Source organism: Pristiophorus japonicus, chromosome 14, assembly GCF_044704955.1.
Source record: "Pristiophorus japonicus isolate sPriJap1 chromosome 14, sPriJap1.hap1, whole genome shotgun sequence".
In the NCBI taxonomy this organism is placed as follows: domain Eukaryota; kingdom Metazoa; phylum Chordata; class Chondrichthyes; family Pristiophoridae; genus Pristiophorus; species Pristiophorus japonicus.
This window is the reverse complement of record NC_091990.1, coordinates 93,412,914-93,430,295: the sequence shown is the minus strand read 5'-3', so window position 1 is coordinate 93,430,295 and position 17,382 is coordinate 93,412,914. Positions and strand designations below refer to the sequence as shown.

Below are 17,382 nucleotides of genomic sequence, written 5' to 3'. Positions count from 1 at the left end.
GGGTGAAACCGGATCCAGCTACACACCACACAGACCACTTGGCCAAAAAAAAAGACAAGTAAGCTGCAGTCTACTCCTCTTAATTTGAAGACTGTTCATTCAAATTATCTGATCATTCAAGTTTTTAGCACCAAATGCTCATTTTACCATGTTATTTAGTTTAATTCAAATTATTGGGAATATCAAATTTTTTACCGGAAAAAATGTCTTTGAATTATCAGGAATAGACTAGTTGTAAAATTTAGCCGTAAAATATGGCTCATGAGTCACATCATCAGATCAGTTTTAAGACCCCTAATATAGTGGAGCTACATGGAATTTGTTTATTTTTTCAACTAGTCAATCAGAGACATATGAAAGGAGTGGGAAAGTCTAAAGAGCACCTTTTGTTCCAAATATTTGCCATTTTATAGTAGGTATCACAAAAACCCCTCACATTTTTATAACATTGAATGTTTTGACCTGAATGGAGACCTGCCTAGTCAGGTTTCCCTCAGATGTTTCCATCATTGTTTGCTCACTTTGTGGCATCGTGTGATCACCTTTATTTGACTGGACTGCAAGGGTGCCCAGGCTTTGGCCCAGGGTGAAAGTCAATCTAGAGATGTTGGTAAGCCAAGTTATTGGCTGACAATATTGGTTTCTGCAGAAAGTTGGCTCCGGTTAGCTTTCAGGCAAACTGAAAGTCATGGCCCTTGTTCAAGTTAATCGAGACGCATCTCAGGTCAGTGACATCAAAGGCTACACAAGCACAAACCTGTTGGGTCACCCTGCAGTTCAGAAAAGGTATTTCACAACAAAAATACATTGGGAAAAAAAGAACTCCACTGGTATTTCCTTTCCCTTTATGTCTGGAAAAAGGGCAAGAAGTAATTTAAGATTTGCAGCCTGAACAATTTCTTGTTTGGCGCCAAACAAAGTGTGGCTGATAATTTGCAATTGCTTTCGGTTATAACTCACTTGATGCGTAAAGGTCAAACCTAGTATGGGGACCTTCAGAGTGTCCATCACCACTGGCTTGGGAGTCTGAAAATGTGTCTTACGAACAGTAAACACACACTACACACAAACATACACATACACAAACGAGAGAGAGAAAAAGAAAAGAAAAACAGAACTTAGAGAAGAAAAATAAGAGTTTCTCATGCATCGACATAAACTTTGAAATGCAAGGTAACAATATTTGAAAATAGACAAGTCCAAAGCATATTTATGAAAGCCAAGCCATCACTGTGTAGATTCAAATTGACAACTGGAGCAGATAGGTGATAAAACAAAGAGCTATACTGAACATGGCTGCCACCTCATCCATTTACATCTATTTTTGGTGGTCAATTCAACTCTCCACTGAGTTGCTTGTGGGGTTGAGTTCCAAAGCCCCAAAGATATCCACAACAGAGATCTCAGATTTTAAACTTCCAAATTTGGCTCCATTCCCCCTCAATTTTCTCCTCGCAGTCTTGATGCCTTGCTGGACTATGATTCCACAGGTACCAATCACCCAAAGACCCATGTGTGCACCTAAATCAGTGCGGTTTGCCCAACTGTGGAGTCACCACAGCCAATCCAGATTCTGTCCATACAGCTGGGGCCACTGGATAATCATCAGCAGTAGGAACCCCGACCAGTTTTTTCTTTTTTGCCCTGCGTACCGAGGCTGATTGTTGCAGCCCCTTCAGCACCAAAGCCAAGATCAGTTTACTCAATAGAGACCAGGGGCACTTCTGAACTACACACTGACCTCGATTTTAACCCTCTCCCCTCAACGGGCAGGACAGTGTCTAGGGGTGCATGGTTTTAAAATAGCAGGACTGGGAAACCGGACCCCATTCCTGCCTCGTTAAACTTTGAAGTGCTGGAATCTGGCCATGGGCGAGGCTGCTGCAAAAGTCAGAAGGAGCCTAATTACCTTTCAAAGTCGCTGCCTGAAGACTCGATGCCATGACTTAAATTGAACAGAAAACGAGGGAAAGGGGCCCCTCAAGCTGTGGGTTTTCTGACAGCTGAACCGAAGCAGGAGCTGTCGGCTCCCCGTGGTCAGTGGCTCTTTTTACACTCCTTGTTGGCCAAGAGGAGCTGGAGTGCGCCCGCCAGGCCCCTCATAGAAGCCTCTGGTCTCCCCCAGTGCTGATCGGCAGCCTTCCTGCTACCGCCCCCAATCTCCAGCTCGCTTCTCTCTTTCCGATCGCCAACTTCCTTCCCCCACCTGATTGTCGACCGAATGTTGAAGACTGTCCCCAAGGGTTCCTGGCTGCGTCCTCCTGCCGTTAGTATCCCCTCCTGTCCCGTAGGCCAGGCTCTACTTGCACGTCCCTGGGTTCTTTAGTCATTTTCGGCCTCCACCGCACCCTCCCCTGCATTAAGAGTGGGAGCATTGTCTTCACCATCTGATCCTTTGGTGACCTAACAAATTTCAATTTTAACTAAGGTCACCTAAATCTTTTGGTGGTGATAACTGCAGATTCGGTTTGGAGTTTTAGTTAATGCCCTAATTATATTACAAATTATACTGCGAAATATTCCAATATGTGGTGCCAAATCTATAGAGTTTAAATTGCAGGCTGGACTTAGGAAAAGTGCAACAACTGTGCAAATGCAGTTGCTCAAAAGCCACATCCACAATTTTCTCATTTGATTGGAAATTTTCCCCAATGTCAGGCAGAATTTGTACATACCAGCAGTGCCAAAAGTGCATGGCTGGCTCCTATAGACAGGATGACAGTGTAGTCTGCCAGCAGCCAGAAACAAAATATACTGGAGGCAGTCATTTACCTTTCCTATCCAGGGTCATCAGAGGCAACAAGTGAAACTATATCGGAGGGAAGGTTTTCAATGCCCCTAACTGCAAAATAAACATAGGATTGCACAAAAGCTAAAGACTATTCCATCCTGATGTCAGGTGTGTTGCAAAGCTTTATTTCTAAGCTTCTGGCTATTCAGTGATGTGAAGCAGAGTACTGACTTTTCAAATAGCTGTTTCCAGAGAAAATGACTTGTATTGAGGCAAAACTCTGGTGAGGGCTTGAATTATTCAAATATGTAAACAAGACTTTCTGTAGGAGAAAGAACAGAATAGGAAGGAAAAAGGAGAAGTGTTTTAGGCCTGACTCTGGTCTGACACAAGACCAGCTTTTTGAGTTCAACAATATGGCTGTTTAAAAATGTTTGCCAATGAAGAATTGTTGCCCTGGGTTGTAGATAACTACTGGTGTTGAGCACCAAATCTACAGCTATCTTTCCCTGAGTGGTGCAGAAGCCTGTGTCAACACTGCTATGCAGCACAAGCCATACAGACCAGAGAAAGCACTGCAGGGGGGTGGGGGCGGGGGTGGGAGAGAGGATCAACCACAGTTCCTGGTCCTTATTGGTATCCAGTGGTTCCTGCTCAAACATTTATATGTGGATGTGGGCGGGATCATACTTGGCTGTGGTGCACGCCCATAGTCAAATAGCCCGGTTTCATTTGCTGTGAAGAATGGTGGCTTGAGTTGGAGCCTGGTGGGCTGCCAGTGCTTGTGGAAACATGTTGATATCTTTAAGTAGAGGGAAGAAAATCAGAATTTTTGAAAGGGGGAGCAAACTGTGTTCTTAAGGTGTCATCTTCCTCGAGCCTGCTTTGGACCTGTCTGTCTCATTAACTGCATGAGTTTAGAAGAATGAGAGGTGATCTCATTGAATCATACAAAATTCTTGCAGGTCTTGACAGGGTAGATGCAAGGAGGATGTATGCTCTGGCTCGGGAGTCTAGAACCAGGGGTTAAAATCTCGGAATAAGTGGTCGGCCATTTAGGACAGAGATGAGGAAAAAATTCTTTACTCAGAGGGTTGTGAATCTTTGGAATTCGCTACGCCAGAGGGCTGTAGATGCTCAGTCTTTGAGTATATTCAAGACAAAGATCGACAGATTTTTGGATATTAAAGGAATCTATGGATACAAGGAGAGTGCAGGGAAGTGGAGTCGAGGTAGAAGATCAGCCACGATCTTATTGAATGGCGGAGCAGGCTCGAGGGGCCTAATGGCCTACTCCTGCTCCTTGTTCTTATTAACTATTTGAAGGCTCTGAGTGTAGAATAAACAAAGTTTAAAAAAAAACTTTGCTCTTTATAATGCACATCATTGGCTGGATTTTCGATTTTCTCCGTTCTGGGGCGAAAATGGAGGCGATGCGTGAAAATTAGTGGCCAATTAGTGTTAGCGATTAATTGTCTAACTTTTGGCACTTGGGGTCTGCGCCAGGGGCGCAGCGCAAAGGGAGGTATTGCACTATTATTCGGGGCGCAAAAACGGGATCGCCGCCAACTTTAGTGCGGGGCCGGGAACGCTCAGAGGCCTTGGGAGGGGCAACCCCTTCCCACAAAAAAATTAAAAAAACATTGCCAACACCCTTAACTGACAAATCGCTGCAAAAATATAAAAAAATAAAATCTTTAACTTACCTTTTTTTCAGTTTTTCCAACTTACCGCTGCTGGCAGGGCTGGACTGCCGTGTTTTCTCTGGTGGTTTTTGGGGTACAGCGTATGGATCAGGTGAATCCTCAAACTCTGACTCTAACGCAATCAGAGTCGTTGCATCCTGACGCAGCTCTCCCCGGCAAAGCTTCTAAGTGCCACCGCAAAAACCGTACCGAGGATCGCGACCGGACGAAAAACATCTGAGCGCCCGGCTTTTCGCCTCGATGGTCAAAAGGCGGCGAAAACCCGGTTGCAAGCCACCCGAAAATCCAGCCGAATGGCTTTTATTAAACTCTTTACAGGTCTTATCAGTGAGCCCAGATTATCATTTCGGTGCACAGCTGAGCAACTCTAATATGATCTGTTACCTTGCAATTGCAGTCACAAATAGTACATTACAGTACATGCTAAAAAATGCAAGTATTTACCAAGCCATGTAGGTGGCATTATGAATGCAATGTCCTGGGAGACAGTTGCATTTTGGCATGCTTTATATTGAACCATTTTAGTCTGTCACAAAGTTTCGGTTTTCTTTCCCATTGTGACAATCAGCAGCTCGAAATATTTGCGAGTGTCTCAATGTGATATCAGAATGGACTGCATGGATCTCTAGATTTGATGTTCGACAAGCCAATTGCTTAGAGATTTGCATCTACCTTTCTGACCCATCGCCAATTTTGGAATGTGGTGGGGGAAATTTGTATAGTAGCTTGTTCAATGCAGCAGTGTACCAGGAAGAAAGGTTTGGGGGTGTTAGAGGACATTTATATTATTCATTTGACTGGTGTATAACATATCCTCTGCCCATATACCTACTCAAATATTCGTGATTTAGGCTGAAAAAAATCAGTGAATAATTCTGGAGTATGCAGTGTATCATTCACAAATATGTTAATATTGGGAATGCATACACTGACAAATGGAAAGTACTGCATTTCGAAGATATTCATGTACAATGGACTATGCTAAGATGGGCTTGGTTTTAGATTCAGCAATAAATTCTTACACCTGCTTTTTATAGACATAGCCAGCATTACAAAATTGCCTTGTGTAAAACGTTAATATAGATAGCAAGATCAACATGAAGGTCTTTATTTTTGTGATATATTGTTGTAGTGTTGTACAGTACTTGCTGTCAGAGTACAGAACTAGCGATCCCTGTTCCTTCAACCAATCAAAGCGCCAATCACTGCTCACAAGCACACACAGGGAGAGGTATACGCCCAACCCATATATATTCCCATAAGTAAAGACTCGGGGATCAATTAGACACCTCAAGTTATCACAACTGATTTGGGTTGAATAGATTTTTAACCTATTCCTTGAAAGTACTGTCAAGGACTGCCATTATGACCTGCTGAGTCTGTAACCCAGAAAGAGACTGGGCTAGTGCAGCATTTCATGAATAGGTTATAAACAGGGTAGGCTGTTTTCTGGTCCTTACCTGTGAGGGAGGAGAAGTGGAGAAAGAAGTGGTGCAGACTTCCTGGGAGTCTTCCACAGAAGGAAAAGTCCCTGCATCGTCTTCACCAGGTGCCCTGCAGAAACCATCAACAGGAACAATTTGATCTACTTTGTGCACTTTTTCACAACACTGTCAAAACTGTAGTTTGAGTGAAGATAAACTTAACTCAGATTTACACCGATGCTATACTACAACTTGAAGCATTTTATTAAATATTGTTTATAAATTTCTCTAGTAACAACTGTTTTTTCACTTTTCACTTCAGAATTTTGATGAACAATACAATGCATCTAAAGCTTCAAGTCCTCATAAATAGGATTAATATAACTAGGGAGCTTAGAATTCTGCAGTAAGCCAAACCAAATTCTGCAGCATGAAAACGAAAATTCTGTAGCAAGTCAGGTTGTACCTCTCCAGCTCAGGACTCGTTAGTCCGGAAACATTGCTGGTCCAGCATAGACTGCCCCTTTAAGCGGTGTTGCAGCACAAGAGCTGGGCTTGGGTGCTGCTATGGTGTGTGCGCACAGCGATTGGCTGGAGCGGCTGTCAGTCAGTGCGGGTTCTGCTGGTGCTGGGGCCCACAGGCTGCGAGGGGGACACAGACAGAGCGCACGCATGTTGCACAATGGCGCTACCTCTCTCAGGACTGGGGGAATCGTCTGTGTCTGTGCATTGTGCAAAGCACTCTGACCTGCCCGGGGTGGGCTGGGAGGTTCTGATGCTCCGTCTCAGGATCCATCGCACACTCCACGCTGTAAGAACCGCTGTCTATGTGTGTGTGTCATTGCAAGGAGGCTGCCACTTCCAGCAATCAGGCTCTGCTCATGGAGTGGCACCGGGAGTAGGATCACGGGTAAGGGTCAGCGTCTCTCCTTGACTTTATCTCCGATCTCTAGTTTTTGTTGTGTGTATGTATGTGGTTTTTTGAGGGGTTGGTGTTCATTGAGGTAAGCGGACCAGGCAAGGAAAGGGAAGGGAAGGTCAGGCGGCTGACTGAGGTACCGAAGCTGGGCCTGAGGATTTTAAAAAAACGGAGTGATTCTGGATGACTAACGAGTCAGCAGCGTTGTCACCAGTTGACCTCCCGTGTTTCGGAAAATTCTCTGATCTGGCACTGGTTAGATCCCAAGGGTACTGGACCAGAGAGGTCCAACCTGTACTGCATAAAAAAATGTGCTTTTTGTTTAGATAATATTGTACCTTAAACTGGTTAAAACTAGGTTACTCTGCTCAGTGTCTGGCTTCCCAGCCATTTACAGGATATGGTGTCGCTTAGCACCGAGGTGTCTACCCTGAGTTTTCACTTAGTCAGGTAAGACAGCTGTGCCTGAAGGGCAACCTAGCTAAAATGATGGCTTTTCACTTTGTAAGCTAGTATTTACAACATTGTAGCTCTTAATATATTGAGCAGAGCCTAAACATTAAACAGTACTGTTCAAATTACATTTTTCCATGTCAAATTAGACTTTAAAAATAACACTATCTCATAGTATGTTTGAAGTGATGGTAAGAGCAGCGCTTCTTGCTGACAGACAGATGCAGCAACCAGGTGATAGTACATTCAATACCAGTTGATTGGGTCACTGCCACATTAAACAAACTATAAAAATAGGTTCTTAGAATTTTAGAACAGAAAAAATACCTTTGTTGTGGTTACCATAATACCAGAAGCCATCTGGTTCACTAATCTCACCTGCTATCCCTAACTGTCCCAATCTACTGAGTTGGCTCTTTGTACCTTCTGGTGATTTAGCAAGCCACTCTGTTATAAAAACAATCACCATGATGAAGACAGCCTACCACCACCTTATCAGAGCAACCAGGGCTGGGCAATAAAAAGGATTTACAAATTGTAAACAGTTGCACTTCACTCATTTAGAATAGAGGTTGAGCTGAACAACAGGATTTCTGCAAAAAATGACCTGAAATCAATGGAGTTAGACAATTGGAAGTCCTGTTTAGCAGGTGAACTGCATAAATGGGAAATGGCTGTGGATCAGTAAGCTGAAAATCAGTGGGTATGGCAAGATTGGTACGCGTCGAACACCAGGTATTAATTCCAACACATTTACAATGGGGAAAGCTGGCAGGGGGAGTGAGAAGTAGAAAAAGGAAAAAACAGCAGCGGAGAAATTCCAGTTTGGAATTGCAGAGCAAAGCAGCCTTGACTTCACCCTTATTGCTATTACCTCTAAAATACCAGGGAGTGAAAGCCCTCTGAACAAGAAACAGAAAAGGACACTTTTCTCTGTACCTAATGGAGTTCTAACAAAATCATTGTAATATATGCCTTGGAAAGGTGCAATTTCTTTAGCAAGTTGTTATTTATGCAGAAAAACAAGAATTCTGCACTTGAATTAACAATTTTTGCAGGCTGGACTTCTGTCCCTCATGTCGAGGTATCATAGCTACCACATGGAATATTGGCATTTACCGTTTTGCAGGTAGTGGCAGAATCCATACACATCTCAAATGCAATCCAGCCACATGTTAATGTAGACATTAAATAACCTGGAAATGGAACAAGAAAAATCGGCAACAGTGGGAGAGTCAACCTGCAGCCAATTAGAGAGGTGCATCGGTTCCATTCTGCCCCAGCCAGCACTGTCTGTGGGACAGTGGGCTCAATTTTCTCCAGTGATTTGCACTGTTTTTTGGAGCAGGCTGCTTTTTTTGGCTCAAGTTAAAAACCCACAGTTTCCTCAATCAATTTGCACCAGCGTAACTCAGTTCCGATTTTTTTTTTAGGTAAGTTTTTTTTTCAGCCAAAGGGGGCGTAACCAGCCACCCAAGCCAATTCTAGCCATTCAGGGAACTTTAGCCAGCTGAGAGTTATTCCAGTTCTGCTTAGGTCAACGTATGTGGCCTCTCCACAAAAACCTTGTAGCGAGTTAAAGAAATCGGCGCAGGTAAGGAAATTGGAGGAGGCCATTCGGCCTGGGCTAGGGGCGGGGAGTGGACTGGGAGTGCACTCGGACTGAGCATGCGCGTCCATTGGAGCAACGTAAAAAATGTACGTTTTTTTTCCCCCGCGCATGCGCAGAAGGCCCAACTTCGTTTTTCGGCGCAGACAGCAGGCTCCACCCACCGAGGTGACTGGACACGCTTGCATGGCTCCGAATTCGATTTACGGATCGAGGAAAGTTTGGACAAATATTTATGGTGATTTCTGGCCCAAAAAACCCGGCATAACTCTGGCAATACACCAGAAAACGGGCTTGGGCAAAATCAAGCCCAGTGTGTGGGAGTGATGGCTGGGTTTCTACTGCAGAGAGAAAGTTCAAAATCTCTGCTGGTACGCTTTAGGTTTTATAAAAGCACTTTTTGATCTGGATATATAGCTGAAGCTATCTTTTGTCATAATACTATCAACTGGGAATAATTATTTTGGACTGATTTGCAATCTTTGAGTAACCAATCTCAAATGTACAACCCTGAAACTTCAGGTGGGTTATGTGCTGCCCCAAGTCCTCCATCCTGGCTACTTATTTTTTTTTAGTTCTTCTGACAATTGTAAGCTACAGAAGGAAAGGCATGTGCCACCTCTCATGCAATGGGCACCAGCACTGGCGAATGTGGGACCAAGCAGCAGCCCTGGAAGATCATTAAACCCACTCCTCCTCTCACCTCTATATCCACAGGGCAACACCAGCATCACACTCAGCTAGCAACAACAACAACTTGTATTATGCTTTTAAAGTAGAAAAACATCCCAAGGCACTTCACAGCAGCATAATCAGACAAAAAGTGATGCAAGTCAAAGGAGAAGATATTAGCAGGGCTAACAGATAGCTTGGTAAAAGGAGGAGAGGGAGGTGGAGAGGTGCAAGGAGGAAATTCCAGAGTGTAGGGCCGAGATGGGGTGAAAAGATTGGGCAATAATAAGTCAGAGTTGGAGGAATGCAGAGTTCTAGAAGGGTTGAAGGGCTGCAAAAGGTTTCAGAGATAGGAAGGGCAAGGCCATGATAGGATTTAAACGTGAGGAAGATAATTTTTAATTTGAGGGACTGCAAACTCAAGGAAAATCCAAAGATTTTTTAAGAGCAAGAGTATAACTCAAGGGTAGGGCCTATTGGGGACCATAAAGGTAATCTGTGTGTGGCGGTGGAAGACGTTGGTATGGTTTTTAATGAATACTTTGCATCAGTTTTCACAAGAGAGGGAGTCAATACAGACATTGCAAACAGGGAGGAGTGTGAAATATGAGATGAAATAAACATAGTGAGAGGGGAAGTATTAAGGGGTTTAGCATCTTTGAAAGTGGATAAACACCCAGGTCCAGATGAAATGTATCCTATTAAGAGAAGTGAAAGAGGAAATAGCAGAGTCACTGACCATCATTTTCCAATCCTCTCTTGACTGCAGGTGTGGTGCCAGAGGACGAGAGGACTGCAAGCATTGTATAAAAAGGGAGAAAGGGATAGACAGAGTAATTACAGGCCGGTTAGGCTAACCTCAGTGGTGGGAAAATTATTGAAAAAAAAATCAGAGGGACAGGCTAAATTTTAATTTAGAAAGTAACAGATTAATCATGGACAGTCAGCAGGGATTTGTTAAGGGAAGGTTGTGTCTAACTTACTTGATTGAATTTTTGGAAGAGGTTTCAAGGTTTCAAGGAGGGTCCATGAGGGTAGTGCGTTTGAAGTAGTGTATATAGATTTTAGCAAGGCTTTTGATAAGGTCCTGCATGGCAGACTAGTCACAAAAGTAAAAGCCCATGGGATCCAAGGCAAAGTGGCAAATTGGATCCAAAATTGGCTCAGAAGGAGGAAGCAAAGGGTAATGGTCGATGAGCGTTTTTGTGACTGAAAGGCCATTTCCAGTGGGGTTCCGCAGGGCTCAGTACTTGATCCCTTGCTTTTGTGGTTGATACGTCCTGACTACACAGTATAAATGCACATGAGGCCCATGCTTGAGAGGTCAGTCTGTGACCTGTCCTTTATTCCTTAGCACTCAAGTGATGAAGGTGGGTGGAGCTTCCCCTTTTATACTTGAAGATTCAGGTTAGGAGTGTCTCCCACCTAGTGGTCAGTGTTCTCACGGTGTACAACTTAGGTCAGTTGAGACATGGGTTACAATGCTGGTTGAATACATGACATCACCTCCCCCCCCCCAAAGTCTTATTGGGATCACAGGTGGAGTCTCTCTGGTGGTTTACACTCCCTTGTAGAGCGCCTGAGTTGGGGCTCTGGTTGTTGGGCGCTGGCCTGAGTGTTTGCTGTCTGCAGTGCCTCAGGCCTGTCCGGACTGCCCACAGTGACTGGGCTCTCCTCCCTTTGGTTCCGGTGTTCGGTCACCTGTGGTGGAGTGAACTCTATATCGTGTTCTTCCTCTGCTTCTTCTATGGGGTTGCTGAACCTCCTTTTTGTTTGATCCACATGTTTGCGGCAGATTTGTCCATTGGTAAGTTTAACTACCAGAATCCGATTTCCCTCTTTGGCAACCACAGTGCCTGCGAGCCATTTGGGCCCTGCAGCGTAGTGGAGGACAAAAACAGGATCATTTACATCAATACATCGCGCCCTCGCATTCCTGTCATGGTAGTGATATTGTGACTGGCGCCTGCTCTCGACAATTTCTTTCATGGTGGGGTGTATAAGGGATAATCGGGTTTTGAGCGTCCTTTTCATTAGTAGCTCTGCGGGTGGAGTGTGAGCGAGTGTGGTCGGGATCTATAGGCCAACAGGAGGCGTGATAAGCGGGTTTGTAGGGAACCCCCTTGGAATCTGAGCATCCCCTGTTTGATTATCTGCACTGCTCGTTCTGCCTGGCCGTTTGAGACCGGCTTGAACGGTGCCGTTCTAACATGGTTAATTCCATTGCCTGCCATGAAGTCCTGGAATTCAGTGCTTGTGAAGCACGGGCCATTGTTACTGACCAAGATGTCCGGTAGACCGTGGGCGGCGAACATTGCCCATAGACTTTCTACCGTGGCAGAGGATGTGCTTGAATTTAAAATGTCACACTCGATCCATTTGGAGTAGGCGTTTACTACAACCAAAAACATTTTCCCCATGAAAGGACCTGCGTAGTCCACATGGATGCGTGACCAAGGCTTGGCGGGCCATGGCCAGGGGCTAAGGGGGCTTCCCTGGGTGCATGGCCCAGCTGGGCACACGTGTTGCACTTGCGAACACAAAGTTCCAGATCTGCGTCTATCCCTGGCCACCAAACGTGTGACCTGGCAATTGCCTTCATCGTGACAATGCCCGGGTGCCCATTGTGGAGTTCTCTGATGAACACCTCTCTGCCCATCTGGAGCATGACTATGCGGTTTCCCCACAGTAGACAATCGGCCTGAATCGAGAGTTCATCCTTGCGCCTGTGAAATGGTTTAAATTTCTCAGGGCATGCCCTGTACGTGGCTGCCCAGTCCCCATTCAGGACACATTTCTTGACGAGACAATATAGCGGGTCTCTATTTGTCCAGACTTTAATCTGACGGGCTGTCACGGGTGAGCCTTCGCTTCCGAAAGCTTCAACAGCCATGACCATCTCAGCACCATGCTCAGTAGCCCCCTCAGTGGTGGCTAGTGGGAGCCTGCTGAGTGCATCGGCGCAGTTTTCGGTGCCCGGTCTGTGCCGAATTGTGTAGTCATAGGCAGCTAACGTGAGTGCCCACCTCTGTATGCGGGCCGATGCATTTGCATTTATGGCCTTGTTGTCGGCCAAAAGGGACGTTAGGGGTTTGTGATCTGTCTCCAGCTCAAATTTCCTGCCAAACAGGTACTGGTGCATTTTCTTTACCGCATATACACATGCGAGCGCCTCCTTTTCTACCATCCCGTAGCCCCTTTCTGCCTGGGACAGACTCCTGGAGGTATAAGCTACCGGCTGTAACTGACCCTTGGCATTGACATGCTGCAACACACACCCGACACCATAGGACGACGCATCGCACGTTAACACAAGTTTCTTACATGGGTCATATAGCGTTAACAGATTGTTGGAACATAACAAATTGCGTGCTCTCTTAAAAGCCCTTTCCTGGCTGTCCCCCCAGACCCATTCGCGACCTTTGCGTAGGAGCACGTGTAGCGGCTCTAGCAGCGTGCTCAATTTGGGAAGAAAGTTACCAAAATAGTTCAGGAGCCCCAGGAACGAACGCAGCTCCGTCGTGTTATGGGGTCTGGGTGCTCTCTGGATCGCTTCCGTCTTGGATGCAGTAGGGCTGATCCCGTCTGCTGCTACCCTCATCCCCAGGAATTCTACCTCTGGAGCTAGGAAGACGCACTTCGCCTTTTTCAGTCGCAGACCTACCCGGTCCAGCCTGCGTAGCACCTCCTCCAGGTTGTGGAGGTGTTCTTCAGTATCGTAACCCGTAATGAGGATGTCGTCCTGAAAAACCACCGTCCCTGGAATCGACTTGAGGAGGCTTTCCATATTTCGTTGGAAGATCGCGGCGGCCGAGCGAATCCCGAACGGACATCTGTTGTACTCAAACAACCCCTTGTGTGTCGTGATGGTGGTCAGCTTCTTCGACTCACTCGCCAGCTCCTGGGTCATGTAAGCTGAGGTCAGGTCCAATTTTGAAAAAAGTTTGCCACCGGATAGCGGGTACTGGTCTTGGAGTGACACCCAATTGATGGTGGCCTTGTAATCGCCACATATCCTGACCGACCCATCCGCCTTGAGCACCGGCACAATCGGGCTCGCCCAGTCACTGAATTCGACTGGCGAGATGATGCCTTCCCTCAACAGGCGGTCCAATTCGCCTTCTATCTTTTCCCGCATCACGTACGGCACCGCTCTGGCCTTGTGGTGTACTGGTCTGGCGTCCGGGTTTATGTGAATCACTACCTTGGCCCCCATGAAAGTGCCAATGCCGGGTTGAAATAATGTGTCAAATTTGTCCAGGACCTGTGAGCATGATACTCGCTCCAGAGAGGAAATTGCATTGACATCGCCCCATTTCCAGTTCATGACAGCAAGCCAACTCCTCCCCAGTAGTGCGGGACCGTCCCCTGGGACAATCCAGAGTGGCAACCTGTTCTCCGAATCTTTGTGGGTCACGACTACCGTGGCGCTGCCTAGCACCGGAATGATCTGCTTTGTGTAAGTTCGTAGCTGTGCGTCAATCGGCGATAATTTTGACCTCCTGGCCTTGGATGCCCACAACTTTTCGAACTGTTTGATACCCATCAGGGACTGGCTGGCACCCGTGTCTAACTCCATTGATACTGGGATGCCATTGAGGAGCACTTTCATCATTATCGGTGGCGTCCTGGTGTATGAACTGTATGCGTGCTCCACATGAACTCGCTAAACTTCAGCTTCCAGCGATTTCCCCCAGTGTCCATTTCTGCAATTTCTGCAGGTATTTTGCTCATCTTTGCAAACTCCGGCTGAATGTATGCCTCCACGCCTCCAGCATGAGTTGCGGTTTGAAACAAAAGGTCCCTTGCCAGTCGATCGTCCCTGACTGCCCCTGTTATTGTCCTTGAGTGCACCATTAACAGGTGTTGATGGCCCCATTACTGGTCGCATTGTCCCTTGCAATGGCGTGAATCGCTGTTCAGCTTGCCATTGTCTCTGTCGAACTCCCCCTCTGGGTTCGACTACATGTTGGGGCATGCCTGACTGCCCTTGTCTGCCTGGAGAACTGTGTGCTGCTTTAACAATGTTGAATCTCTGTCCCAACCATTCCTTAACACAGTACCTCTCGTCTGTTCTGCTAGTGGCCATGCTCGTGTGGTTTAAATCCCTGTTTCTTGTCGCCATTGATACGTCCTTACTACACAGTATAAATGCACACGAGGCCCATGCTTGAGAGAAGGTCAGTCTGTGACCTGTCCTTTATTCCTTAGCAGTGATGAAGGTGGGTGGAGCTTCCCCTTTTATACCTGAAGGTCCAGGTTAGGAGTGTCTCCCACCTAGTGGTCAGTGTTCTCACGGTGTACAACTTAGGTCAGTTTATACATGGGTTACAATGCTGGTTGAATACATGACAGTGGTACATATCAATGATTTGGACTTGAATGTAGGGGGTATGATTAAGAATTTTGCAGGTGATACTCATTGTCAACCATACGGCCAAATTTTGTAAGAGAGCTATAGACTGCAAGATGATATCAATGGACTGGTCAGGTGGGCAGAACAGTGTCAAATGGAATTCAATCCAGAGAAGTAGGAGGTAATGCATTTGGGCAGGTCTAACAAGGCAAGGGAATACACATTAAATGATAGGACACGGAGAAGTGTAGAGGAACAAAGGGATCTTGGAGTGCACGCCCACAGATCCCTGAAGGTAGCAGGCCAGGTAGATAGGGTGGCTAAGGCGGCATCCGGAATACTTGCCTTTATTAGCCGAGGCATAGAATACAAGAGCAGGGAGGGTATGCTTGAACTGTATAAAACACTAGTTCGGCCACAGCTAGAGTACTGCGTGCAGTTCTGGTCATCACATTTCAGAAGGCATGTGATTGCAGTCGAGAAAGCAGAGAGGACGGTTACGAGGATGTTGCCTGGACTGGAGAATTTTAGCTATGAGGAAAGATTGGATAGGCTGGGGTTGATTTCTTTGGAACAGAGGAGGGGAAACCTAATTGAGGTGTATAAAATTACGAGGATCATAGATAGAGTGGACAGGAATGACCTATTCCCCTTAGCAGAGGAGTCAATAACCAGGAGCCATAGATTTAAATAAGTGGAAGGAGGTTTAGAGGGGAAAAATGTTTTCACCCAGAGTATAGTGGGGGTCTGGAACTCACTGCCTGATAGGGTGGTAGAGGCAGAAACCCTCAAAGCATTTAAAAACTATTTGGATATGCACTTGAGGTGCCGTAACCTACAAGGCTATGGACGAAGAGTTGGAAAGTGAGATTCGGCAGGATAGCTTTGTTGGCTGGCAAGGACACAATGGGCTGAATGGCCTCCTTCTGTGCTGTAAATTTCTATGATTCTATGAAACCAATGTAGGTCAGAAAGGACAGAGATGATGGATGAGTGGAACTTGGTACAGGATAAGATACTGCCATCAGTTCTGGATGAGCTGGAGTGTGGAGGATAGGAGGCCAGCCATGATGGCATTGAAATGGTTGAGTCTGGAAATGACAAACAGATAGGCTGAGGCAGAGGTAGAGAATGGTGCTGTTAAGGGGGAGGAGATAGAACGTATTTGATGGAGAGGATATAAGACACTGGACCCAGATGAAATTGGTATCAAGGATATGGAGTTTTTGCTGAGGGTCACACAAAAAGGTTTTAACCTTCCTAATGTTTAACCGGAGGAAACTGCAACTCATCCAGGAGTGCAGTCTGACAACACATGGAACCTGATCCCATGTCAGTATCTGATGTTGCCAAGGAGCAGTATGTATATGAAAAAAAGGAGGGGACTGGGGTTAGATCTTTGGCAGTCTCTAGAGGTAATGGCTCAGGGGTGAGAAGAGAAACCATTGCTGAAGATGCTCTGGCAATGATTGAATAGATAAGTGTGGAACCAAGCGAGAGTCCCAAATGAGCTGGAGAATGGAGTCGAGATGTTGGAGGACGGTGTGGTCGATCATATTAAAGGCTGCAGAGAAATTGAGAAGGATGAGGAGGAATAGTGCTAAAGTCACAGAGGATGCCATTTGTGGTTTTGATTAGGGCATTTTTAGGGCTGTGGCAAAGGTGGAAACCTGATTGGTGAGATTCAAAAAAGGAGTTGTGGGAAAAATGGACACTGATTTGGGAGGCAGCATGTTCAAAGACTTTGGAACAGAAAGGGAGGTTGGAGATGAGATGGTAGTTCACAAGGACAAAAGGGTCAGTGTGGTATTTCTTTTGAGAACGTGGGTAATGATGGCTCTTTTGAAAGGAAGGGAGGGAAACATTTACAATGGGAGCCAGGGAAGATGGATGGTCAGCCAGATTGGGCGATATATCAGATACGCTCAAGTCTGTGTTCCATGCACTTGAGGGTGAGAACATGAGGATGTACCGAGAGGAATGACCAAGATGAGGGAGAGTATTGCTGGGGTCAAGGGCATCAAAGCAATCTTAAACAGCTGATAATGAGGCAAACACACTATCAGAGGTGGTTGGTTTCACAAAGGAAGGAAGGAAATTGAAATACCAATCCTCTGGCCCCTTTCTCACACAACTCCTACTGCCTGGTCATGGAGCTGCACAAGTTGAAATCAGAGAATAGGTCACTATCCTGTTCTCCAAGAAGGGCAAGATGCATGATTCAGGGAGACTTGAGGAGAGGGGGAAAATACAAACCTACCTCTATATGGAGTTAAGTGAAATGAGCTCAAAAAGGGGCCAAGGATCTCTGCATGATAGCTTAATTATTTTGCAACTGTAATAGCATAGGCAATATTAATATTGAACCTGGTATAAATAAAAATGCAGCAGAATATTAATATAAAACCATAAAATGGGCTTCGAGTTGCTACAGAAATATGGTAATTTCTCTGAAAATGTATATCCTGGAACTTCTGAGGCCATTGCCAGCACAGTCCAGTAACACACGATA

General features: G+C 45.7%; 1 protein-coding gene across 5 annotated transcripts in view; it reads right to left on the bottom strand.

Annotated features, from left to right (window-relative positions):
* Window positions 1-17,382, bottom strand: part of atg13 (ATG13 autophagy related 13 homolog (S. cerevisiae)) — a 95,770-nt gene that overhangs the window by 35,527 nt on the left and 42,861 nt on the right. For 3 of the 5 annotated variants that reach the window (XM_070899380.1, XM_070899383.1, XM_070899382.1), the window contains 2 exons: window positions 5,898-5,991; window positions 961-1,059 (listed from right to left, as the gene is read on the bottom strand). In XM_070899380.1, the coding sequence (XP_070755481.1) occupies window positions 961-1,059; window positions 5,898-5,991 (193 nt within the window). The remainder of the gene's footprint in view (window positions 1-960; window positions 1,060-5,897; window positions 5,992-17,382) is intronic. The other 2 variants (XM_070899381.1, XM_070899384.1) reach the window with 1 other exon arrangement.